This window comes from Pygocentrus nattereri, chromosome 26, assembly GCF_015220715.1.
Source record: "Pygocentrus nattereri isolate fPygNat1 chromosome 26, fPygNat1.pri, whole genome shotgun sequence".
Classification (NCBI taxonomy): domain Eukaryota; kingdom Metazoa; phylum Chordata; class Actinopteri; order Characiformes; family Serrasalmidae; genus Pygocentrus; species Pygocentrus nattereri.
This window is the reverse complement of record NC_051236.1, coordinates 6,964,525-6,990,185: the sequence shown is the minus strand read 5'-3', so window position 1 is coordinate 6,990,185 and position 25,661 is coordinate 6,964,525. Positions and strand designations below refer to the sequence as shown.

At 44.2% G+C, this 25,661-nt stretch overlaps 2 protein-coding genes across 3 annotated transcripts; one reads left to right on the top strand and one right to left on the bottom strand.

Annotated features, from left to right (window-relative positions):
• The first annotated feature begins 2,423 nt into the window (after positions 1-2,423).
• ergic3 (ERGIC and golgi 3) lies at positions 2,424-25,385 on the top strand. 2 transcript variants are annotated; one of them, XM_017708435.2, is made up of 14 exons: positions 2,424-2,535; positions 2,960-3,030; positions 4,364-4,451; positions 4,903-5,022; positions 6,458-6,551; positions 11,543-11,708; positions 12,373-12,430; positions 15,841-15,855; positions 16,139-16,170; positions 16,260-16,356; positions 21,480-21,544; positions 22,388-22,524; positions 23,932-23,987; positions 24,760-25,385. In XM_017708435.2, exons 1-14 carry the CDS (start codon positions 2,448-2,450, stop codon positions 24,837-24,839), a joined length of 1,167 nt encoding a protein of 388 aa, XP_017563924.1. In that variant the 5' UTR covers positions 2,424-2,447; the 3' UTR covers positions 24,840-25,385. The 2 variants fall into 2 exon arrangements, with proteins under 2 accessions (XP_017563924.1, XP_017563925.1); XM_017708436.2 differs by lacking the exon at positions 15,841-15,855.
• romo1 (reactive oxygen species modulator 1) lies at positions 18,068-20,485 on the bottom strand. The gene is made up of 3 exons (XM_017708437.2): positions 20,331-20,485; positions 18,451-18,581; positions 18,068-18,301 (listed from the first exon to the last, which is right to left on the bottom strand). Exons 2-3 carry the CDS (start codon positions 18,579-18,581, stop codon positions 18,193-18,195), a joined length of 240 nt encoding a protein of 79 aa, XP_017563926.1. The 5' UTR covers positions 20,331-20,485; the 3' UTR covers positions 18,068-18,192.
• Positions 25,386-25,661: the final 276 nt, after the last annotated feature.

Sequence of the window (25,661 nt, the reverse complement as noted above, 5' to 3'; positions counted from 1 at the left end):
GAAGGGTTTTGACTGTACTGGGAGGAGTTTCAGTTGTACTGGGAGGGGCTTTACATGTAAAGAGTTTGGGTTGGACTGGGAGGGGTTTCAGTTGTTCTGCGAGGGGGTTCCGTTATAATGGGAGGGGTATCAGTTGTAACGGGAGGGGTTTCAATTGTTCTGGGAGGAGTTTCCGTTGTAATGGGAGGGGTTTCATTTGTTCTGGGAGGAGTTTCAGTTGTTCTGGGAGGAGTTTGTTGTAATGGGAGGGGTTTCAATTGTTCTGGGAGGAGTTTCAATTGTTCTAGGAGGGGTTTCAGTTGTTCTGGGGCGAGTTCGTTGTAATGGGAGGAGTTTCCGTTGTAATGGGAGGGGTTTCCGTTGTAATGGGAGGGGTTTCAGTGTGTTTATGCTGCTGTAATGTGTCTCAGTTCAGCTCCTGAAGTGATTGTGATCAGATTAGTATCTGTTTTAAATTGTTTCGGCTGCGTTTGCACATTTTGATGTGATGGGTTGACATCACAATGGTTCAATTGTTATTAGAACAAGGGTTCTAATAATTTAAGGTTTCTTAACGGGATCTAAATATGCCCTAGAGGAAACTAATGGACTCTAATGGTAACTAATAAGCAAATTACTATTTAAAAAGCAAGACTATCAAGTTTTAATTCTAATGTAATGGTATGTTTTCAGCAGGGCTAACTTTCTGAGACTGGGCTCGTAGATGCTATGTCCATGTGTGGACATGCTCTCCTTTTTTCTTTACAGCGCACATTTATAGATTCATAACCATTTTACATATTTGATAATGACCATTTATACCCAGTGCTGGACAGTAACTGCGTAACTGAGTAAATGTAATTAGTTTCTGTACTTTGGTATTTTTGGTGTATCTGTACTGAAGTTTCTCCATTCTGGACTTTTTCCTTTCACTCCACTACATTTCAGAGTCTAATATCCGACTTTTTCCTCCTACATTTTGAGAAATCTGTCGTTCCTTTTGGTTTCTGTGTGTATAAAAACGTAACATGTCAAAACGAAAGAAAGCGCAAAGCCAGAGCACCAATCAGGGCTCAGCGGTCACTTTGTTTAGAGCTGGTTTTGACCTGTTGGTCATACCGACCCAGTGCAGCACGCGGTTCAACGTCAGCGCAGCACCGTAAAACTTTGGGAGAGTCTGTTCAACATAAATGATGAACTAACCTAACTTTGTGTAAATAGAGCTCAATATAGAAATATGTCCACATATGCAGTCGAGACTGACGCGGCTTTTTTCTGAATTTCTACAAACACCATTTCATTTTATAGTAAATGAGTTTGGGCTGGTTTATGTTTATGAACAGACGCCTACAGATCAACATAGTAAAGGAGCTCATCTGTGATCCTGAGTTTAAAGCCAGTTTTTATTCAACTTAAACTTGGAACTAAGTTGTAAATAAATCTGAAACTGAAACTTTGCTTGTGTGTAAAAAGTGATTTCAGAGCCACTCGGTTCTCCCTGATGGAAACTGTTTACCTTCAGTGTTTTGTGCTTCTGATCATTTTAATAGACGTCAGCGTCACTAATTAATGACGTTCTATTAAAAGACTGGTTTACCAAGAGAGACGCTGGAGGACTTTCACCTGAAATGAGTTCATGAAGCCAGTCTGGTTATAAAAATGATAACAGGACATCAGAGCCAGAATTACTCTTTTAGTACTTTTACTTTACATTTTAGTACATTTGAAGGGAAATACTTTAGTACTTTTAGTTTTGATACTTAAGTACTTTTACTTTTGATTCTTAAGTACATTTGAAGGTAAGGGGCAGTCATGGGCTGGAAGTTAGGGAACCAGCCCTGTGACCGGAAGGTCGCCAGTTCGATCCCCAGTGCTGACAGTCCATGACTGAGGTGTCCTTGAGCAAGACACCTAACCCCCAACTGCTCCCCGGGCGCTGCGGATAGGGCTGTCCACTGCTTTGGGCAAGTGTGCTCCCTGCCCCCTAGTGTGTGTGTTCACTAGTGTGTATGTGGTGTTTCACTGCACAGTTGGGTTAAATGTAGAGGTGAAATTTCCCCGTTGTGGGATTAAAAAGGGTCGCTTAATCTTAAATACTTTAGTACTTTTAGTTTTGATACTTAAGTACACTTGAAGGTAAATACTTTAGTACTTTTACTTTATATTTAAGTACATTTAAAGGCAAATACTTTAGTACTTTTAGTCAAGTGGAGGTCTAAAGGGAGGAACATCTACTTTTACTGGAGTGATATTGTACCTTGAGTATCTACTCTACCTCCAGTACCTGGTTTGTTCTCCGTCCAGCTCTGTTTGTATCGCAGATCTACAGTAAACTGACGCGCGCAGCTGCGGGAAATCCCGTGGTATACAGATCTACCGTCTCCGACGCGGTCTGTTCTGATTGGCTGACGGAGCGCTTCTGGATCCGGTACGTCAGCGGGAGGTTCACCGGAATACAGAGAGGCAAGATGGACGCGTTAAATAAACTCAAGCAGTTTGACGCTTATCCGAAAACTCTGGAGGACTTCAGGATCAAAACCTGCGGCGGAGCCACGGGTGAGGACCGCGGAACCGCCGCTGGGCGAAACCGCGGAGAAACGCGCGCCGTTCGCCGCTGCGAACCAGCCTGAAGTTCCCTTCGCGCTCCAACCTGCCGGTCCACCTTAAGTGCTGCAGCGGCGGCGTTGCGGCGCCTCAGCCACCAGAGCGTAGCCGCTGCACCATTTAAGGTGGACCGGAACGTTTGAATGAGCGACCAGCGAACTTGTTCTGGTGAAATCGCTCTGACCGTCCAGATGATGTGCCGTCAGGAGGCGTTTCTAGAAACCAGATTAGATGTTTTGGCGAACTTTATTCCCTGAAAGGCTTAAGCGAGTTAGCGTTAGCGCCGCGCGAGCCGCCGGACTTTCTGTGAGTTCATTAAACTTGTAATCGGACTAATTTGTGTTCGATTCTGATCGATTCTCCTCTCCTTTGGCAGTGACGATCATCAGCGGGCTCATTATGCTGATCCTGTTCTTCTCCGAGTTACAGTATTATCTGACCAAGGAGGTGAGTGTGCAGCAGTGCCGGCCGATACACCGCCCGCACCGGTATACCGTGATATCGCTGTTCAGATTTGGCGATATGTTTGATAGACGTTCATCATATAATGCTCGTAAATTATCAGTGTCACTGTTTTTCTTATTGCGTGAGACTCGTGGTGTCCAGGACCTGACAGTTAAAAGGGAAAACCCACTGATTTTTCTAAATTTCTGCAGAATTCAGTGGTCGAGGCACACCCAAAGTCAGAGTCAGCGCCGGGTGATATGACATAAATGTGATGTTTATCACAGTATGCCACGATATCGTCTGTGCTTTAAAACAATCACATTGTAGCTCAGTGTTTGGTTGAAAAGAGAGCGTAATTAGATTTAGTGCTGCATAGATATGAAATGTTTAATTAGTTGGATTCATAGCTTTGATAATATTTTAAAAATGTGTCTCTTATAACTTAAATATTGTGACATATCGTGTATCGAAAGAAAAAAAAACGTCCTGTAGTATCACAATATTACATTTTGCCATATCGCCCACCAGCGGCTGTGAAAAGTGAGGTTGTTACTTTTACAGGGCAGCTCCACCCAAATATTTGCTTTATTGAATGTGTGAGGTAATCACAGTGGTGGTGATGGGAACCAGGCGTCGCCATGACTACAACACAGATAGAGACATTTTATTTACCATCCAGAACCACCAGAGAAACTCTTCTGAGTTTATATGGAATGTTGATGGTGGAAAATAGAGGAAAATCTGAAATAATCCGTTTTCTTTGGGGACTATTTTGCTGCACAGCTCCCTGCATGTCTCCCTCCACCATGAATGGAGTTGAAGTTCTCTAAACTCTCATAAAACAGCGTCTCAGTCATCAGGCAGTGAATTCAGAACCATCTCATGTAGGAACTTTCTGTGAGGAGCTTTTAGAGGGGGAGGTCTGGTTCCCATCACCACCACTGTGAACAGTTCTGACACGGTGAGTTTATCTAGAATGGAGCATTTCACACCAAACCACTCTGTTTACATCTTGACTGTTTAAATGAGCTTATATTTTGAAAATTTTGGTTGCATTCCCCTTTAACTGCAGTGTATCCTATTTACTGGCGAATTGAGATTGTTTGGAAAGAGCTTAACATCTGTAAACGGTCAGTTTTCTCTCTGTAAATGTGCTTTCTGAACAGAACGGGGCTCAATAACTTTATGAAGACCAGCTTAAATATCATCAGATGGATTGGGAAGATATCGGTTCTCTCGGTGGACCGACTGTGTGTTTAGTCATGTTCAGTCCTGTGCTGTGGTAGTAAATGTGACCTAAACACTCCACTCTGGGGCTTGTTTGTGGTTACAGGTCCATCCCGAACTGTTTGTGGACACTTCGAGAGGAGACAAGCTCCAGATCAACATCGATGTAGTGTTTCCTCACATGCCGTGCGCCTGTAAGTAAACGTTTCCTCGTGTCTGGGGGTGAACGTGCCGAACGAGTTCTGTGCCGGCAGTCTGAGCCTGAGGTGCTTCGCCGTCGTATCAAGTCTGTATTAAAGGTGCAGTGTGTGAGATTTTGGGGGATCTGTTAGCAGAAGTGGATTATAGTGATTAAAACCATGTTTTCCCAGTTTATTCGTTTCTTACTGTATTTATTTAACTGCTCTATTAAAGCAGTAGTACACCTGAGGAGTGAGTTATCACCAATAACATCACGGCTGTGATGAACTTCGGCCACCAGATGGTATTTCACGATAACACACCCCCTCTCGGGTTCTACTGCTTAAATACCGTATATATATTCAGAAAATATCGTAATTTTTTATTGTGATCAAAATTGTCGAGTGTGAACGTGACAGCTGACAGATGCAGGAGTCTGAGTGTCTCTTATTCTCCATTCCTCAGATCTGAGCATTGATGCCATGGACGTGGCTGGAGAGCAGCAGCTGGACGTCGAGCACAACCTGTTAAAGCAGAGGCTGGACAAAGACAGCAAACCGGTCAGCACTGAGCCGGAGAAACACGGTTAGTGTCACCTGTTTGATTAGACTGACCCACGGCATCACAGGTTCAAACGATGTGAACAAACCTTCCGCAGTAATGAACGATGTAAATGTGTTTAAAGCTTATGCTGCGTTCTGTGTAGTTGCTGTGGTATCCCAGGTGGCTGCTAAGGTTGCCAGGCTATTGCTGTGGTATCCTAGGTGGCTGCTAAGGTGTTGCTGTGGTGTCTCGGGTGGTTGTTAAGGTGTTGCCAAGTCATTGTTATGGTATCCTAGGTGGTTGCTAAGGTGTTGTCTGGCCATTGCTATGCTAAAGTGTTGCTAGGCTGTCATTATGCTATCCCAGGTGGTTGGTAAGGTGTTGTTAGGCCATTGTTATGCTATTCCAGGTGGTTGCTAAGGTGTTGCTAGGTTGTTGCTGTGCAATTCCAGGTGGTTGCTAAGGTGTTGCTAGGCTGTTGCTGTGCTATTCCAGGTGGTTGCTAAGGTGTCGCTAGACTGTTGCTATGCTCTCCCATGTAGTGTCTAAGGTGTTACTAGACCAATGCTAAGCTATCCAAGATAGTTGCTAAGGTGTTACTCAGCTGCTGCTGTGGTATCCCAGGTTGTTGCTAATAGGTTGCCAGACCCCCCCCCCCCCAGTTCACTCCTATAGAGATGAACAGGTTTGAGTTAACGCTGTGAGAACATTATGGGTTGAATCGGTTAAAGAACGCAAGCAGCCTGTTTGGGTTTGGGCTCTGCGATGCTGCAGTTTGTGCTGGAAATTTGAATATAAGAAGAAGAAAATGAAAACAGTAAAGTGGCTTTTCAGCTTAACGTAATAAAATAACCAGCCCTGTGACTGGAAGGTCGCCGGTTCGATCCCCTGAGCTGACACTATGTTACTGAGGTGTCCTTGAGCAAGACACCTAACACCCAACTGCTCTCTGGGTGCTGTGGATAGGGCTGCCCACCGCTCCGGGCAAGTGTGCTCACTGCCCCCTAGTGTGTGTGTGTGTGTGTGTGTTCACTAGTGTGTGTGTGTGTGTTCACTAGTGTGTGTGTGTGTGTTCACTAGTGTGTGTGTGTGTGTGTGTTCACTAGTGTGTATGTGGTGTTTCACTGCACTGATGGATTAAATGCGGAGGTGGAATGTCCCTGTTTGTGGGACTAATAAACTAAATACTTAAATAGAATATAGTACTGTTTGTTTCCTTACTAATGGTAATAACGTCCCACCCAGTGACAGTGTTTGTGCCCTGGAAGGTCCAGTTTAGTACCTCTTTTTGAGATTGAGACATCATCACGCTCCTTCTTGATAACACAGATTAAAACAGCGTGACTCAACACGTTTTAGAGCTGGTTCCTCCTCCTGAATGTGTCTGATAAGAAAAAAAAAAAAGAATCTTTGTTTTATGTTTTTCAAGGTAGACATGTTTACATTTCTTTCTCATGTGTTTTTGTTTTCTGTACAGATTTGGGACAAGAGGAGGGAGAGATATTTGACCCCAGCAAGCTGGATCCAGACCGCTGTGAGAGCTGCTACGGAGCGGAGACCGAGGAGTTAAAGTGAGTCTCTCTACGTCTGTTAAGATCCGGTCTAGGCTCCGGCCGTAACCGTAAACGAGAGTGAACTCTCCCCAGACCCGACTTTCTTGGTTCTCGGCTTTATTTAAACTTTCTTAGACGTTTTCAGGTTTGCAAGAGGCTAAACTGAATAGTGGTGACGGCTTCAGGGACAAGCGCTTGCCAGAATAACAAACAAAACTACTGATGATTACTAAAAAAAACAAAAATACAAACAACTAACCCCCTGCTTTAAAACAGGAGAAAAGGTTGCGGAAAGAAGCAACGCTCGTCCCCGATGTCCCAAACGTTCGCAGGGAATTTTACAGAATCTAACAAAACCATCACGGAATTTACAAGTGGCACGACGAGTGGAGTGAAGAGTGCCGGGCTGGCTTACACAGGTGTTCTTCCAGGTCATGTCAGAAGGGAGAGAGCCTTGAATGTCCCCCAGGTGGTGGCTTGGTGACCTTTTATATGGGCAGGCGCCCCCTTGTGGCCAATCAGTACAAGAGCTTTTTAATCCACACAGGTTGAGCTTTACCATTTACACTTTTGTGTGACTAAAGATTAAGATTAAAGATTAAGTCACCCTTTTTAGTCCCACAAACGGGGAAATTTCACCTCCACATTTAACCCACATGTGCAGTGAAACACCACATACACAAACTAGTGAACACACACACTAGGGGGCAGTGAGCACACTTGCCCGGAGCGGTGAGCAGCCCTATCCACGGCGCCCAGGGAGCAATTGGGGGTTAGGTGTCTTGCTCAAGGACACCTCAGTCATGGACTGTCGGCGCTGGGGATCGAACCGGCAGCCTTCCGGTCACAGGGCCAGTTCCCTGACCTCCAGCCCACGACTAAGGCTGTGCTCACATTACAAGCCTCGTTTCTCGAATCCGATTTTTGCTCAAGTCTCTCTGACTCGATGGTTCACACTCGTTTAGGTAAGAGACTCAAACATATCATTAATGTGATGAACCGGCCTGAAACGACCCTCATGAGCTCCTCCTAATCACTGCATCATCAGCAGAAACTAACGAGCAGAACGAGCTTCGCTGAGAAGATCATTAACTCTGATCAGCTCTCAGCTTCATTATTAGAGCCAGACGAAGGAGAAAAAGGTGAGATGAGCTGCTTTTCCACCGTTTACAGGCTTTAACGTCTGTTCGGCTCTGTTGCCATGGTAACGCTGAATGATAGAGAAAAAGCACATGAATTCCGATCTGAGTGTCACATTAAGGTCACATGGCCACGAATCGGATACACATCCGATCTAGGACCACACATGAAAGTGACTCAGGTCGGATTTGAACAGATCAGATTTGTGTCCACACAGCCCTGAAAACATCAGATCTGAGTCACATTAGGGCAGGAAAATCGGATTTGTGCCGCTTCAGCTTGGAAATGTGAACGCAGCCTTAAAGCCTGGGCTAAAGTCTGTATACAGGAAGTCGTACCTAAAGGTACTTTTTCACCAGGCAGCACAGCACCTGACAGAACAGCTGCCAGTCCGAATTCAGAGCTGTCTGTACGCTGCCCATCACACAGTGGTGCCTGGAAAGTAATCAAGGTTCTCCTGAGGTTCTATAGCAGTGACGTCGTTTCCTAAGCAGTGCAGTGTAAGTAGCAGCAGCAGCAGCTTTGAGGATCTTCAGGTCGGTTTTATGAAGAGAGTCAGAGACAGAGGTTCCAGCTAACTAGTGTTTTTTGAATTGGTGGTCATCTAACTTGAGAGACAGCGTGTGAAGTCAAAGTACAGCATTCGCTGTAACCAGTGGGCATTTTGAAATCACAGGCGTGAGTAAATCAGTCCTGCTGGACATTTTTAAACTTGATTGAGTGGAAACACTGAGTGTTTACATGCACTTAATAATCTGATAACTGCAGAAAATCAGATTTAGTCAGTAATCTGATCAATGGATTTACATGCACTTGAGTAATCAGATAACGGGGAAATTCCGGGTCTACATGAATCAGACAGTAATCAGATAATGGGGAAATTCCAGGTCTACAGGAGTCAGACAGTAATCAGATCATGGGGAAACTCTGGGTCTACATGAGTCAGACAGTAATCAGATCATGGGGAAACTCCAGGTCTACAGGAGTCAGACAGTAATCAGATAATGGGGAAACTCCGGGTCTACATGTGTCAGACAGTAATCAGATAATGGGGAAACTCCAGGTCTACATGTGTCAGACAGTAAGTAATCAGATAATGGGGAAACTCCAGGTCTACATGAGTCAGACAGTAATCAGATAATGGGGAGATTTTGGGTCTATATGTGTCAGACAGTAATCAGATAATGGGGAAATTCCAGGTCTACAGGAGTCAGACAGTAATCAGATCATGGGGAAATTCCAGGTCTACAGGAGTCAGACAGTAATCAGATCATGGGGAAACTCTGGGTCTACATGAGTCAGACAGTAATCAGATCATGGGGAAACTCCGGGTCTACATGAGTCAGACAGTAAGTAATCAGATAATGGGGAAACTCCAGGTCTACATGTGTCAGACAGTAATCAGATAATGGGGAAACTCCGGGTCTACATGAGTCAGACGGTAATCAGATTTCTGCTTTACAACCAGCCAATAAACTCACAGAAGAAGACGTGACGTAAAAGTAACGTGAACTCCGACTTTACGCCGTTTTTTTTTCTTTTTTTAAACATTGCGCCGCTTTACCTGAAAATGAACACGCATCATCTAGTAGACGAAGAATAGTTAAATATTTTATTACATGTTTGGCTCGTTTGTGTCCGGTGCCACCGTCTGTCCATGCGCAGACTGAGGAATCTGAAAGAAATCCGAGAAAGAGTTTACAGCACTGAGAAATCTGATTACTGAGCTAAAATCCAGCCTCTTTATCAGATTCTTAATCAGATTTCTACATCTGAGTACGGTGTTTACATGACCATTTGAATAATCAGACAACTGCAGAAATCCAATTATGATCGGATTATTGAGCGCATGTAAACACACTCATTGCTGAGGCTGTTTTAGCTGAATTATTCGTGCATTTAGGAACACTGCAGTGATTCCGGGCATTGCTTCCAGCACAACTGCATTCCACATTAACAAACACGGAAGTGTGATAACGGTCTGCTAATTATTCAGTTTCCAGGCGTCAACATTTAGACGCGTGTGGTGGGAACGTGTTGATGAAAACGTGACAGTGTTTCCACCAGATTTCCTTCTGTTCTCGGATGCCTGTTTGTTTCCTCATCCTTATATCTGCTGTCTTTGGAGTGGAAGGGGATTAAACACAAACTATTCCTAAGGTGACGTGTTCACTGTTCACTGGATTTACTTATGGATTTAAATCAGACCGAGCTCTCGGTCTCGGTCTAAACCTACACGGTTTATTTGTACGCTCGGGATGGGGCGAGGAGTTCAAGGAGCAGTTCAGCTCTTTTAGCATACAATGTTCCGACTTCACAGAATAAAGAAGACGCTAGATTTCTGAGGTAATGTTCCCAAATTGAAGATTGAGGCAGTTGTTTATTTTGCTGATCTTCAAAATGAACATTTTCAGGAAATCCTGTAATTTTGCTGGTTTGAAACCAGTTTGAAAGCAGACGTAGGCGTGTAATGAAAGTCTCCAAACAGACCGGACTGGTTGTGCCGGGTTTCCTCTATGCTTCAGAGCTCGCTTACAGGCGGAATCAGACAAGAAGTTCAAGAAAAATTGTTGCCCAATACTCCGACACAGCGGTGTGGTCCCCTGAGGTCAGCTCTGATCTAGTCCCGGTGGTCTAGTCCCGATTTTCCTTAGAACATTTCCTCCCACTCTTTTCTGTGCACGTTTAGAAACGCTGCATTCGAGGTGCTTTTTGATTTTATTATATATTTATATATATTGGATTGTTTTTATATAGAACTATCGACCCGTAAATTCATGACAGCTGTATGGACGCAGCCCGCTGCCCCGTCTATATCAGGGACATTCAATTAAAATTTGTGCTCCAGCTCAGTAACGTTCTTGCTTGTAAAGGTCCAGATAACATGTTACAGCGAGAACAGAAGCTGTTACATACTTAACAATCATTGGTTAGAACATGATAAAATTAAATGACACATTAAATTTACTTTGATAAACTGTTTGATTTAAATAAAGCTGTATAATTTGAGGTCGTAGAACAAACATCTTAACTCTGAAATCATATCTATTTAGTTCACTTTACAGTGGTGGTGATGGGAACCAGGCGTCGCCATGACTACAACATGGATATAGACATTTTATTTACCTTCCAGAACCACCAGAGAACCTACACGAGTCTTCTGAGTTTATATGGAATGTTGATGATGGAAAATAGTGGAAAATCTGGAATAATCAGTTTTCTTTGGGGACTATTTTGCCGCACAGCGCCCTGCATGTCTCCCTCCACCATGAATGGAGTTGAAGTTCTCTAAACTCTCATAAAACAGCGTCTCAGTCATCAGGCAGTGAATTCAGAACCATCTCATGTAGGAACTTTCTGTGAGGAAATTTTAGAGGGGGAAGTCTGGTTCCTATCACCACCATTGTGAGCAGTTCTGACTCGGTCAGTTCATCTAGAACAGAGCGTTTCACACCAAACCGCTCTGAATGACTTTACCATTTAATAATGTAGAAATTTTCCCTTGAATTCCTTGGAATTCTCCTTCAAAGGAAAGTTGCTTGTACTGTACAGTTTTGGTAACACTTTTTAAAAGTTTTTTTTTTTGGTCCATTACAACTTAACAGACATCAGGGAAAAAACTGATGTATGTAGTATTGCAATAAAAAAAATCAAATCAAACACTGTCCTGACATATCGTGATATTATATTTCTGCCATATCACCCACCTCTAGCCTGTGTCAGCTAACATTACTAGTCCAGTGATTTGCACCGTGTACCTCAGAAACAGCAGGTTTATGAAGATGTTAATTGATCTCTAATTAAAACCTTACTATGACCGAATCAGATGGTCCTCACAGATGAGGTTTGACTGCTTCTCTGATCTGTAGATGCTGTAACACCTGCGATGACGTGCGAGAGGCGTACCGGCGGCGCGGCTGGGCTTTTAAAACGCCCGACACCATCGAACAGTGCAAGAGGGAAGGTTTCAGCCAGAAGATGCAGGAGCAGAAGAACGAGGGCTGTCGGGTGTACGGCTTCCTCGAGGTCAATAAGGTAACGAACATGCTCTCAGAAACAAGACGTTCTCCAGTCTGGGTTGAGGCCAATTCATAGTCCAGACGTCCAGCATCGCTCGACAAGAAATGAAGTAAACGAGATTCGCCGAGGGTTCCGCGCACATCAAAAACTCCGAAAGGGTGCAGAGGTTCTCACACGCTCTGATGGGATAGAAACTCAAAGTTCGGTCTCCGGGTGCAGCTGGGTTTACTGTCTTGCTGCTCTGCTGGCGTCGGAAACAGAAACAAGTTGCCAGATATTCAGAACTAGGATCAATATACAGTCATAAACCGATTTGTTTTCACTTCCATACCTTTTTCCGCAGCTGCGATTACTTAAAGTTATGCAAGCAGAAAACTCACCCGTGACAGCGGGATTTCCCCCCGCACTGCACTTTCAGACTAACTGGAATTTTTGGGAAAACTGAATCTGGTAACCCTGCGTGATTCTGCGTGTTTCGGTAGCTGCGCCGTCGTACGAGTTTCCATAGAAACTGCAGATGATGCTCTGTTCTGACGTTCTCTCGCGGGTGCAGGACTACAAAAGCCTGCAGTGCTGACACATCTGTCCTCCACGGCTTTCTTCTGTCGAACGACGCTTGTCGCCTGGACTGTGAACTGGCCTTTATGTCCTTAACCGTTTTCTCCTCATCTGTCCTCAGGTGGCAGGTAACTTCCACTTTGCCCCTGGAAAGAGCTTTCAGCAGTCTCACGTTCACGGTAAGTGCTGAAACAGTTTCCAGTTTCACTGGGAGTTCAGTATAGATTCAGTCCTCTGGTCTGTAGCAGTAACACTGATTATAAACAAGTAAAGGCCAATTTAGAGCCTTTAAGATTAAGATTAAGTGACCCTTATTAGTCCCACAACGGGGAAATTTCACCTCCGCATTTAACCCATCCGTGCAGTGAAACACCACATACACACTAGGGGGCAGTGAGCACACTTGCCCAGAGCGGTGGGCGGCCCAAACCGCAGCGCCTGGGGAGCAGTTGGGGGTTAGGTGTCTTGCTCAAGGACACCTCAGTCATGTGCTGTCAGCTCTGGGGATCAAACCGGCAACCTTCCGGTCATAAGGCTGGATCCCTAACCTCCAACCCATGACTGCCCCCTTAAAACATCTCTCAGATTTCTAAACCCTCATATAGTATATTTTATATTCAGTTTGATTTATATTTTTGTTTGTTTATATTAAATTACTCCCATTTGGCTGTAAATGTATGAAATGATTCTTCCAGATAAGTGGTAGGAAACTGAGAAATCTGGAAAAGTACATTTTAGATGATTGATAAACAAAGAACAAAACTACTGATTATTCCAAAATGTCATAGATTCATAGAAAATTACTTGCTATTTCGCAATTACATTATATTGATCATTTTAGAATTTCTTATGTGCAGAATGCTTGAAATATTGAGTAAAACTGAGAATATCTTTTGGTCTGGCTCTAGTTTTTATAGCATTAGGGGAGGGGTCGTGCTATGTGTGGCTCTAGTTTGCCACTGTAATGTGTAATTTCACAGATCAGTCCTGTATAATTCAGTCTTTTTCACGTGTTTTAAGCAGTTATTTTCTAACACGTATCAAGTGTTTAGTGTGCAAACTTCACACAGGCTTTGCGTGCAGATAATAATGTTGAATCGTCTGTTTTAGAGCTTCATATAATGTCTCATTCCATAGTCAATAAAATGAAATGACAACAAACATCAATACTACATATTACACATCTTTAAACTCGTATTAGAGCGGTATCCCGGCTCCAGTCTCATATCATATCCCGAGGACTGTAGTGACTCCTACACTAATGAGAACAGCTGGTTTATTGATCACAGCTGTTTATTAGATGTTGAGCTCCAGACCAGAGGACACTTAGGTTCCTTCGCCTGTAAACCTTTGTTTAGTGGGATCAGTGTAAATAGTAAACGGTAAGTTGTAAGATGGTTTATTTAGTGCCTCCTTCATCTGTTCCTCCCTTTATGGATGAGTGAATGACGTACATGCATGACACTTCCATCATTTCCACACTTTCCTCTCTCTGCTGCTGCTGTAGGCACTTGAGGATCTGGGCTGACTCACTGATCTTAAGGCCACCTGAACAATTAATGCTCTAATTAGTATATAATCAATGGTGAATTTCACACTGATAGTGCTGAGCCATGCTGATTTAAATCTTTTGAGTGTTCATGGTTCTATATAGAACCACTTTCTTTACCAAAGCACCGTCTTTTTTAAGACTGTAACAGCAGCAGAACCCTTTCTAAAAGGTTCTAAACAGAACCATATACAACACATCAATCTGAAGATCCATTTCACCATGCAGGGAACCATTTAATCATGCAAAGGATCCTCTTGAGTGGTGTAAGCTTGCCGGACAAAAAATGAGCCACTTTGCGTGTTTAAGGTGGTGGCAATTTCAGGCTCCTGTTGATGGCGCTGCATGAGGATGATCAGGCTATAAATACCTGTGGGGTGGATGGCGGGATTCATAGATTGAGAAGAGGTGGTACAGTGCAGTGAATGTCTTGTTCTCTGTGTAGAAAATTGGTAGCAAAGCAGATGTTAATGATTGTATTTGGGTACCAAAGGCCACAGTGTCATACGGGTCAACCAGCAATGCCAGAAATCCCAGCCTACAGGAAATTCTCATCAGAACTGTGTCTGAAAGACGAAGCTGACGGGCAGGGCCCACCGGCTTCTGTTAATCAGAACAACTGGCCAATTGTGGAATTAGACCTCTGCATTTAATCCATCCATGCAGTGAAACACCCCCATGTACACTGGTGAACACACACTAGGGGGCAGTGAGCACGCTTGCCCGCAGCAGTGGGCAGCCCTATCCGCAGCTCAAGGGCACTTTAGGTCCGGATGCAAGGCTGGTTCCCTAACCTCCAGCCCAGGACAGTCCCGTGTAGAAGTCAACGCAGGTTCTTCACAACCAATTTCTGAAAGAACTCTGCAGGGAACCACATACTATGAACATATGGAGCAGAGCGGCTTATCGCAGAGTTGACAGTTTTGGTGGACGAAGAGACGCAAACACTGGACTGTTCATGACTGGAAATGTGTTATCTGGTCTGATTAATCTGGTTTCTGCCTGTACGTGAATGATGCTCGGCGTCGTGTTCATTGTAGACCTAAAGAGGCCTCAGTGAGGACTGTGTGTAGGTGTGGTTGAAGCTGGATGTTCTGGATGCTCTGTGATGTTCCGTGGTGTTTTAATTATGTGGAAATGATTCGTTTGGTTGAGGTGACGGTCAATTGGAACCACAGTGCTGACACTGAGCTGCTGGACAACCAGGTTTTGCCTTTTGGTCGTCATCTTAAGAGAAACGTAACATTCTTCTCCCTGTAATCCGAAATGACGACTCTCGCGTTCACAGGGCTTTCCAAAAAACATCTGGACCTGCCCACAAAATTCTTCACGAAATCTGGCCGAACCGCACGGGTCTTTATTGAGAGAGTGGCTGAACATTGACGTTGTCTACGTCCAAAAACTCGTCCAGTCCAGGCCCAATTGAATCACAGCTGTTATTCATGCTCATGTTATTTGTTACACACTGTTGGTTACCATTCAGTCACAGGTGAATAATTTTTTTTGTCTGGTGAGTTTAGAACAACTGTCTGTACTGAAGAATCCTTGAAGAACCATCGTTTTAAAGAGTGCAGCCAATATTTTGAAGACACCAGTAAGACTGGGTCGTATTATTGGTCAACCGATGTATCGGTCAGGCTCTTCACACGCTGGCAGTTCATCTTAATGCAGAGTGTACAGTCTTTAAATACTGTGGGGAATTCGGAGCATATATTTTTGGGATGTTTTGACCTTTCTTGAGTAACAAGGTACATCTTTACTAACAGAGAACACACATGACTTGAAACGTGTGCTGAAAAGTAAAGAAATCTGGTTTTGAGGGTGTTAATGTCTACTACAGAAAAAAGAGATGATGAGCCCCTTTAACAGCCGATCCAAAAAATTCCTGTTTCTTAAATTGGCCAGTTCGGTAACGTAGCGCCCCCTTTACATCGCTGCCGTAACTGTGTGGACGCAGGGATGTCCTTTTTGGACATTTTCTTTGTTTCTCTAAGAGCAAAACTAAAGCCATTTGGTGACTCTTTTCTCTTCTTTCTGCAGTGCATGCTGTGGAAAGTAAGTCAATCTTCTAATCCTTTAATTCCCATATATTCCCATTTAATAAATACACAAGTTTGAATCGACCTTGTTACTAAATCAGTATGGTATCCATGTATCTCTACATAATTCCTGATTTGATTAGTCTAATTATGCTTTGACATGGTTCTGCTTTCAAATAATCAACTTTGCATAGTTCATACCTTCTTAATACACTATTGTTTCTCCTTTTTCCAAACTAATTAGTCAGATTAACGTGCACAATCAGATAAACTGACCATCCGATTTGTTCCCCCCTCAGTTCACGATCTGCAGAGCTTTGGACTCGACAATGTAAGTTGGTTATTTCAGTTTTATTTGTATACGTGGCCGGGTCAGCTTGTCTCGGCTTTGCCTGAATGTGTCCAATTTCTTTTTTACAGATCAACATGACCCATCAGATTAAACATCTCTCGTTTGGGAAAGACTATCCTGGAATCGTGAATCCTCTAGACGGCACCAACGTAGCAGCGCCTCAAGGTAGGTCACCTCTGTTAATCGTTAAACAGCTTCTGATCGAGGGTCGTGTTCTGTAAGCAGTGGCTTCCACAGCCAGGTGTCCTTCTGTTCGTTTCAGCTAAAGGAATTAAAGGAATGATTCATGGAAAAATCACATTTGAGCAGTTTTACTGTGAACACCGGTCATCCGAGGCTCCTTTGGTGCAGTTTCAGCTTTAGTCTCGAAACGTATCTCATGCAAGGACACAAACGCAGACGGGGTTTCGCTCATGGTTGCATTCAAAAGCATGTCGTTTCATGACGCAGCACAAGCAAGCTGCATTCCGAGTGATACAGCAGAGGGCGCTGTAACAGCCAAGCCTTTTCAAGCCATTTTCATCACATTACCATGTGATCATAAAATTATGATCCATTACGGCCTTTACTCCGGCAGAAGAGCTAAAGCAGCTCACTCTCCTCTACTGCCCATGTTCAGCTGCTGAGGCTGTTGGAACATCTGTAGATCCTCTCTGATCTCCTTTAGCGCCCCCTTGTGTACTAAGCGTACAAGGCTAACGTAGCTAACAAGTAATGGAAGCCAACAGACTCGTTTTCCATTGACTTTTATGCGTAAATTGCAAGCAAAAAAAAAAAAAAAACACCAAGCAGCTTTAAGCAATAAAGGTTTATCGATTAAAAAGGTTTTGTGTTTCCATCTCCAGTTTCATTTATGCTGCAGAGAGCGTCGCCGAGATTCCCATCACCTACTGATAAGGACATTGTTTATTTATTACTATCACTGTTTTTTTGTCTGAATTATTCTGTGAGACATCGTTTCTCTCTAATATTGAGCCGTCTGAGCTCTGTGCTTTAAGACCGTCTGCTCGTCTCCGTCCGTATGAGCTGTAAAGCGCTTTCGTCTTCGGCCCAGCGCAGCTCCACCTCTCCGCCACGCTGTCGGAGCTTGTTTTAAAGGGGCACGGGAGGAAAATCTGTCACACCTTTTCAAATTACTACCAGTTGCCTAGTCTACGCAGCCTACATCGACGTTTTATTTAAAAAGAAATCCTTCGTTTAAATACGCAGCTACATTTTGGTTAATATTAGCCTCATAGTTAAGGCTGGGCATCAAAGTGAATTACATTCACCAACTGAATTGCATCGTTACTACTTATTATTCAGTACCAAATTTAGGTTCTTGAGTAGATGGTCTTATCAGTGAGCCAATAAGCATCCTTAGTCCAGTCAAGTCTGCTGATTGGTTGTCTAAATTACACTCTGTATACATTATTAACATTAATGCTTCTTGATTAGTCTGGACTCTGGCTAGTAAATATGCCCACTTAAAGCAACCCACAGTGACTTCTTCTGAAAGCAGCATCACGTGATCCAGGGGTCACCAATCTTATCTGTGAAGGGTCAGTGTGGCTTCATGTTTTCAGTCTAGTCAAACAGGAGAACACCTACATCCAGCTGTTCAATCGGGTGGTCTCGTTCTTTAAACGACTGATTAGTTATATGAGGTGTGATCCTGCTGGGCTGGAACGAAAGCCGGCAGCCGCACTGACCGTCTGCATATAAGGGCATTTTCACACTGGAGCTTTTTCCAGAATTTATATGTTTTACCTCACATTTATTCCAAGCCATCTGATAAAAACCAGCTTTAAGAAAGAACAGGAGGGATCTGGAGGGATCACAGCAGATCATGTCACCGCAGCTCTGATCTGGACCACATCCCGGGTTTCACAACAGGTTCTTTTAGACGGTTTAATTTCAGTTTTTATTGACACACCCACTCACACTCTGTGTAAAGGTGGCATAGTGACATGGATGAAAATCTGGAGTCCCGAAAAGTGATCAGTGCAGTCTGTGGTGGTCTCAGCAGCGAATGCCCATCCCAATGGCCATGAAGGTGCCGAACGTGCCTCCGCTTTGCATCATGGTCTTCCCCACTCCTCCCATTAGCTCTCGACCTCTCATCCCAATTCTGTATACAAACAAAGGGTGACACAGTGAGCCAATGTGCCAGCCTGACCACTGAAACGCTGGTCCACAGCTGGACGTCCTCAGACACTTATATTTTACTTTTAGCAATTTCATTTAAATGCAAGAAATCTAGAAAATGATCCTTGATACCTTAGACAGGAGAACGTTCCAAACATCGCTCCCGCAGCCATTCCAACCGCAAAGCCCATCATGAAACCCATCTTGACTCGGTCAAAGCAGCTCGGCTGAGCCTGCCCGTATGGTCCTACGGCTACCGGCATCTGGAAAGAGTAAAGACTACTAGGATGAGAAAATTCTAGAGTCTTTCTAGAATTTAACATTAGCACGGAACGCCATCCAGACGTCTGTGTGTATCCCGACGGTTTACTCTGGCCCCTGGTTGTCAACATAACATCAAAATACCCGGATAACTGACTTTGAACTGGAACATGAACAGTGAACAAATGCATGTTTACTTTCTCCTGTGAGGCAGATTCTGACATGCCAGCGCTCCAAATGCACATGCTTTGCACCACTATCAGTTAATTATTAATGAATAATTACATATAAGATGAATGGAGTAAGCTGCAAGTTTAGCTGCTTGGCTAAGTGCTTCTACATACCACAGCTCGGTTTGCGCGTGCATGTCCGGCAGCCCAGTGTGGTATAGTTTATAACAGGTTTTTTTTTTTTTTAAATAAGCCAATATAAATTTGAATATTTGACAAATAATAAATGTGATCTCTGAGCCCAGCTGATCACCCTGTGCTCCTACATTGGGCACAGGTGCCTGGACCCAAATACTGCATGACCATTTGGGATTGAGCCCAAGACCGGATAGTGACGATTGGCATCAGACTGATGACTAGATTTGACTGATTTTATGTATGTGTATATGTGTGTGTGTGTGTATATATATATATATATATATATATATATATATATATATATATATATATATAGAGTACTCTGCGTTCAGCTGATGCTGGGCTACTGTCTGCATTGTGTTTATAAACCTCTCTGTAATGCAAGTCGATGTGCATTTAGTCAAATCGGAATTACACTGATTTTTATGCATAACTCAGTGTGTGTAGATGTAATCAGAGAGATTCAGAGCGGGTTTGGTGTGAAATGGTTCAGACGTCTTTACAGTGGTGGTGATGGGAACCAGGCGTCGCCATGACTACAACACAGATATAGACATTTTATTTACCATCCAGAACCACCAGAGAACCTACACGAGTCTTCTGAGTTTATATGGAATGTTGATGATGGAAAATAGTGGAAAATCTGGAATAATCAGTTTTCTTTGGGGACTATTTTGCCGCACAGCGCCCCGCATGTCTCCCTCCACCATGAATGGAGTTGAAGTTCTCTAAACTCTCATAAAACAGCGTCTCAGTCATCAGGCAGTGAATTCAGAACCATCTCATGTAGGAACTTTCTGTGAGGAGCTTTTAGAGGGGGACGTCTGGTTCCCATCACCACCACTGTGAACAGTTCTGACTCGGTAAATTTATCTAGAACAGCGCGTTTCGCACCAAACCGCCCTGAACCGCTCTGTTTATATCTGAACCAGTTAATTCTGCAGTATTTTTGAAACTCGGTGAACTCCCCCTTTAATATTCTCTCACCTTAGAATTGTGTAAGCAATAATTTTAAAATACTAATAAAAGCGTTAATACACATCTAATGGCCTTCCGTTCTAATGAGCCTCCTGTCCTATCGTTCGACCTTCCCGCTCCACCTTAAATGCCCATACAGAACTGCTGCACCAGTTAAGGTGGAACGGAAAGTTCGAACACGCAAGGAAATCCAGCCTCTTTCGGACCCGCCGCGCCGGTTCTGGTGAAGCGGGAGTCCGAATGGACCCCGTCTGGTTTAAAACCCTTTAAATGCGGTTTAAAGCGCGATTATCCCGGCTAGCGCCGTTAGCATGTCGGCTAATCCCACAGCTGGCCTTCGCCGAGCCCCCGGTCCGGCTCCGAGGCCCGCCTGAGGCCCGGACCGGGAGCCGGAGCTGCACGCACCTTCGTTGGTCAGCGCTCGAGCTCCTCGCGGAAAAGCCCCGGAGTATCGATCAGAGTATCGAGAGGAGTATCGATCAGAGTTTCAGCCCAGAATCTGCGCTTTAGCAACTCGCCATTACATAGAGGAAACATCCGGGGCGGAGAGAAGCGCTCAAACCCTGCGGCGCCCCCTGCCGGCAGGCTGTCCTCCTGACTGAGTGGAGGAGTATTAAGTTTCAGGATTCCAAGCAGGAAAAATCCCATTTGAATGGTCGTTCCCACGGAACCCCTAAGGTGACATGGTGATTATTGTTTTTTTAGTAAAGCATGGCCACAAATTAATATATTGAGGCCAAAAATTTACTGTAATGAGGCATTAAATTACTATATTGAGACATTAAATTACTATATTGAGGCCACAGATTACTATAGTGAGGCATTGTTAATGTATTGAGACCATCCATCCATCCATCCATTTTCCAAGCCGCTTCTCTGTCAGGGTCAGGGGGGTGCTGGAGCCTATCCCAGCAGTCATCGGGCGGAAGACAGGATACAGTTACAATATTGAGGCATTAAATTACTATATTGAGACATTAAATTACTATATTGAGACCACAAATTACTATAGTGAGGCATTGTTAATGTATTGAGACCAAAAATTACTATATTGAGGCATTAAATTACTATATTGAGACCACAAATTACTATAGTGAGGCATTGTTAATGTATTGAGACCAAAAATTACTATATTGAGGCTACAGATTATTATACGTTATTAAGCATACTAAGATCACATTAAGAACATCTGGAAGATTAGAGATGAATTACATCACAGAATGCGTTTCAAATCTTGTCTTGGATTTCGTCGGTATTTTAAAAAACACTTCCCGACCGCATGTTTGAGTAAAAAGAGGGAATAATTGTTCCTGTTTAACTGGATTTGGTGCAGCGCAGTGTGTGAAGTGCTGAATGCTAGTTGAGTTCCAGCTTATCAGATGTCAGAAAAAACGAATATCGTGACGTGTCTTGTGTCATAAAAGCTTCCCGAAGTATCGCGATGTCACGCTTTGCCATATCGCCCAGCCCTGCGCCCACAGCAGCCATGAATGCAGTGTTAGAGCCCAAACTGCAGAAGCCTGATCTGGTTCTTTCTGCTTCTTTGGCTTCCAGCATCCATGATGTACCAGTACTTCGTGAAAATTGTACCAACGATTTACGTTAAAGGAGACGGGGAGGTAAGAGTCTCTAACGCTGTTCATCTCCAGCCGCCTTCAGACGGCCTGTCACTGATTTAGTTCAGTGTAACTTCTCCTTTCTTCTTTTTGCTTCATTTCATTTTTTCCCAGTTATTTTATTTATTTTAATGTGATCCTAGTTCTGTTACTTTATTTATTTATTGATTTATTATTGTTAATTAATATTCTTTTACATGAGTGTTTTAAAGTGGTAAAATTCCATTTTCATTTCTTTTTCAGTCCAAAGTTCAAAGGGGTACTCCACCCATTTTTTTTAAAGGTGCTCAATTTTTTAACGGTTTAGAAACAGTACATTCTAGATAAACTTCCTGAGTCAGAACTGCTCACAGTGGTGGTGATAGGAACCAGACGTCCCCCTCTAAAAGCTCCTCACAGAAAGTTCCTACATGAACTGGTTCTGAATTCACTGCCTGATGACTGAGACGCTGTTTTAAGATAGTTCAGAGAACTTCAACTCCATTCATGGTGGAGGGAGACATGCGGGGCGCTGTGCGGCAAAATAGTCCCCAAAGAAAATGGATTATTCCAGATTTACCACTATTTTCCCATCATCACCATTCCATATAAACTCAGAAGACTCGTGTAGGTTCTCTGGAGGTTCTGGATGGTAAATAAAGTGTCTATATCTGTGTTGTAGTCATGGCGACGCCTGGTTCCCATCACCACCACTGTAAAGACGTCTGAACCATTTCACGCCAAACCCCTCTGAATCTGAATTATGGATAATCGGTGGAGTCCCACTTTTTTGAGGCATCCTAAATAAATGATTATTCTGATGGTTTAAGCTGTAAAATGGTTACATGTTGAGTTTTTTTTCCTCAGGTGGTGAAAACAAACCAGTTCTCGGTGACCAGACATGAGAAAGTGGCCAACGGGCTGATTGGGGATCAGGGTCTGCCCGGCGTCTTTGTGCTGTATGAGCTTTCGCCCATGATGGTCAAATTCACGGAGAAGCAGCGGTACGCTTTCACTGCACTCGCCTGCAGGAGGATGTGTTTTGGAGTTTATTGTGTTGTTGCAGGACATGGCAAGGAAAGCGGTCAGATAGCTCCCTGCTGTTTGTATCCCAAGCGTAGGGAAACTGAACTGGAGTCGATGTGCACTGTAGGCTGTACAGCATGACCTGCCCCGTCACCCAGATATTCAGCTGTTTTAGACACTGTCAGTGATTCAGGAATGGGTGGGGCTAGACTACTGTAGGCTGAATGGGTGGGGCTAGACTACTGTAGGCTGAAAAGGGTGGAGCTAGACTACTGTAGGCTGATTGGGTGGGGCTAGACTACTGTAGGCTGAATGGGTGGAGCTAGACTGCTGTAGGCTGAATGGGTGGAGCTAGACTGCTGTAGGCTGAATGGGTGGGGCTAGACTGCTGTAGGCTGAATGGGTGGGGCCAAACTACTGTAGGCTGAATGGGTGGGGCCAGACTACTGTAGGCTGAATGGGAGGAGCTAGACTACTGTAGGCTGAATGGGTGGAGCTAGACTACTGTAGCCTGAATGGGTGGGGCTAGACAATTGTAGGCTGAAAAGGCTGGGGCTAGACTATTGTAGGCTGCATGGGTGGGGCTAGACTACTGTAGGCTGAAAAGGGTGGGGCTAGACTACTGTAGGCTGAAGGGACGGGGCTAGACTACTGTAGACTGAAAAGGGTGGGGCTAGACTACTGTAGGCTGAAGGGACGGGGCTAGACTACTGTAGACTGAAAAGGGTGGGGCTAGACTACTGTAGGCTGAATCGATGGGGCTAGACTACTGTGGGCTGAATGGACGGGGCTAGACTAGTGTAGGCTGAATGGACGGGGCTAGACTAGTGTAGGCTGAAAAGGGTGGGGCTAGACTACTGTAGGCTGAAAAGGGTGGGGCTAGACTACTGTAGCTGAGTGGGTGGACCTAAACTACTGTAGGCTGAATGGACGGGGCTAGACTAGTGTAGGCTGAATGGACGGGGCTAGACTACTGTAGGCTGAATGGGTGGGGCCAGACTACTGTAGGCTGAATGGGAGGAGCTAGACTACTGTAGCTGAGTGGGCGGGGCTAAACTACTGTAGGTTGAATGGACGGGGCTAGACTATTGTAGCTGAGTGGGAGGAGCTAAATTACTGTACAGTACATCTACATCTCTCCATCTGTGGTAAAATGAATGGCAATTCTAAATGTGACCAGCGGGTGGCACAGTTCTGAACCTGTTGCAGTGGTGCACCATGTTTATTTAGCCATTTTTCTTCACTGAAAACGATTGTTATTTAAAATAATCTGTGCTTCTCTGTCACTGAGAGGGAAGTATAACGCACGGGGGGGTGTAAGTGAAGGGTTTATGCAGCTGTGTGATGGACAGACCTCTAACTGACCGATGTGTTTGTTCTCTCAGGTCATTCACTCACTTTCTGACAGGAGTCTGCGCTATTGTAGGCGGAGTTTTCACAGGTGAGTTCATCTCTACCTGTTTGTTGACCATAACGTTCCCTGTGACCACAAGCATTAGTCATTATTTGTGAAATGGGTTTAATGGGTTTTCATTTAAAAAAATTCAAAACTTTTCATTTAGAAAATCGACACCAAGTTTAAAACGATCAGAATGTGAAATTTGGCCAGAAGGGCATTAATATCAGCAGGTAACTGTCGTCAGGAAATGAGTTTCATTGAGAGTGCGATCCCTGGTGATGCTACGGTCATCAGGGGCACGTCGATTTTCTCACTGGTCTCACAAGAAGACCGTCTGGGTGGGCAGGGCAGCCCCCCCACTCCCGTCCCCCCAATCACTCGTAACAGATCTGGCGGTTAGCGTCTCCCCAGATTGAGTTCGGCTGTCCGTCTTAGTGAAAAGGTGCGGCGGAGCTTCACAGAACGCAGAGGAAGCCTGTGCTGCCTTCACCGTCTCAGAGCTGGGGGTCCGAACTACAGGGTGGAATTGGATTTGACAGCATCGGGGAGTAAACTGGAAAAAAATCCCTAAAAATAAATGAAGAACGTGACTCCCTAACTGAGACTTCCACAGTTTAGAAGCGTAATAACATGAGGAAGCCTCTGCTCTGTTGGTTCCTCAGTTATTGTCCAGGTTAGCATTCTCCAGTGAGACGTTCTTCTGAAACCAAAGCTGGTCTCAGATACGCCTGTGGTCACTTTTGCAGCCCATCCTGGGCACACACCTTCATATCAGCAGTTCACTGAGTTTCTCTCTCTCTTTTTCCTCTTGCAGTTGCTGGACTCATCGATTCTTTAATATACCACTCAGCGAGAGCCATACAGAAGAAGATCGAGCTGGGAAAAGCGTCCTAGCACCTCTCAGTCTCCACCACGGACATTTGCGGTGCATTACAGTTTGCAGGAACCCCAGTCTGTTCTAATGGAAGAACCCAGCTGCGTGCCTGTGTGTGTGTGTGTGTGTGTGTGTGTGTGTGTGTGTGTGTACGTGTACATACGTGAGTGTGTGTTGCTACTCGCTCCAGATGCAGGCCGGTTCCTCAGCAGGGCATCACTGGAACAACCAAACCGGCTGACTGGATTTCACAGAGAACCGCAGAGTTAAACGGTAACCGTACGGCACAAATGAAGAATCTGCTCGTTCCGCTGTGGAATGAAGAACCTCTCCTGGAAATCCCAGAGCGTCTCAGTGCGGGACTGGGTGGCACCATTTATATGTATGTTTGCACTTAAAATATCTGTCAGGTCTTTACTGAGTCCTCCATTACTCTAGCTGACTCTCCTTTTCCTAAATTTGGTTGCACCACAAGTCCTTAAAGGGCAATTCCACCACTTCTTCAAAATTCCTGAATAATTCGATCCCTGATTTTTTATATATAAATAAAGTCATTGAGGTTTTCATGTCAGCTGCTTCATTCTAGAGAAACATATAGACTCTGATTTCTTTAGAGAAACCAGTGGCTGCAATGTCTGAACTCAAACACGTCATAAATACACTCTTAGAGAAGATGGTTCTGTAGTAAAGACAGTGGTTCTATGTAAGACCACGAACACTTGAAGAACCACTTTTGTGCTTAAATGCTTAAATTGCTCTTCAGATTGATGGAGAATGTATTGTATATGTTGAAAAAGGGGTTCTATATAGAACACAAAGGGTTCTGTTGTAGTTATGCCAAA

Bases quoted from the DNA above. Each gene is read 5' to 3' on its own strand.
- ergic3 (XM_017708435.2), top strand. From the start codon at position 2,448: ATGGACGCGTTAAATAAACTCAAGCAGTTTGACGCTTATCCGAAAACT. The intron at 22,525-23,931 runs GTACGCTTTCAC...TTGTTCTCTCAG, and splicing joins AAATTCACGGAGAAGCAGCG to GTCATTCACTCACTTTCTGA. The intron at 23,988-24,759 runs GTGAGTTCATCT...TTCCTCTTGCAG, and splicing joins TGTAGGCGGAGTTTTCACAG to TTGCTGGACTCATCGATTCT.
- romo1 (XM_017708437.2), bottom strand. From the start codon at position 18,581: ATGCCGGTAGCCGTAGGACCATACGGGCAGGCTCAGCCGAGCTGCTTT. The intron at 18,302-18,450 runs GTATCAAGGATC...GTTTGTATACAG, and splicing joins GGAACGTTCTCCTGTCTAAG to AATTGGGATGAGAGGTCGAG.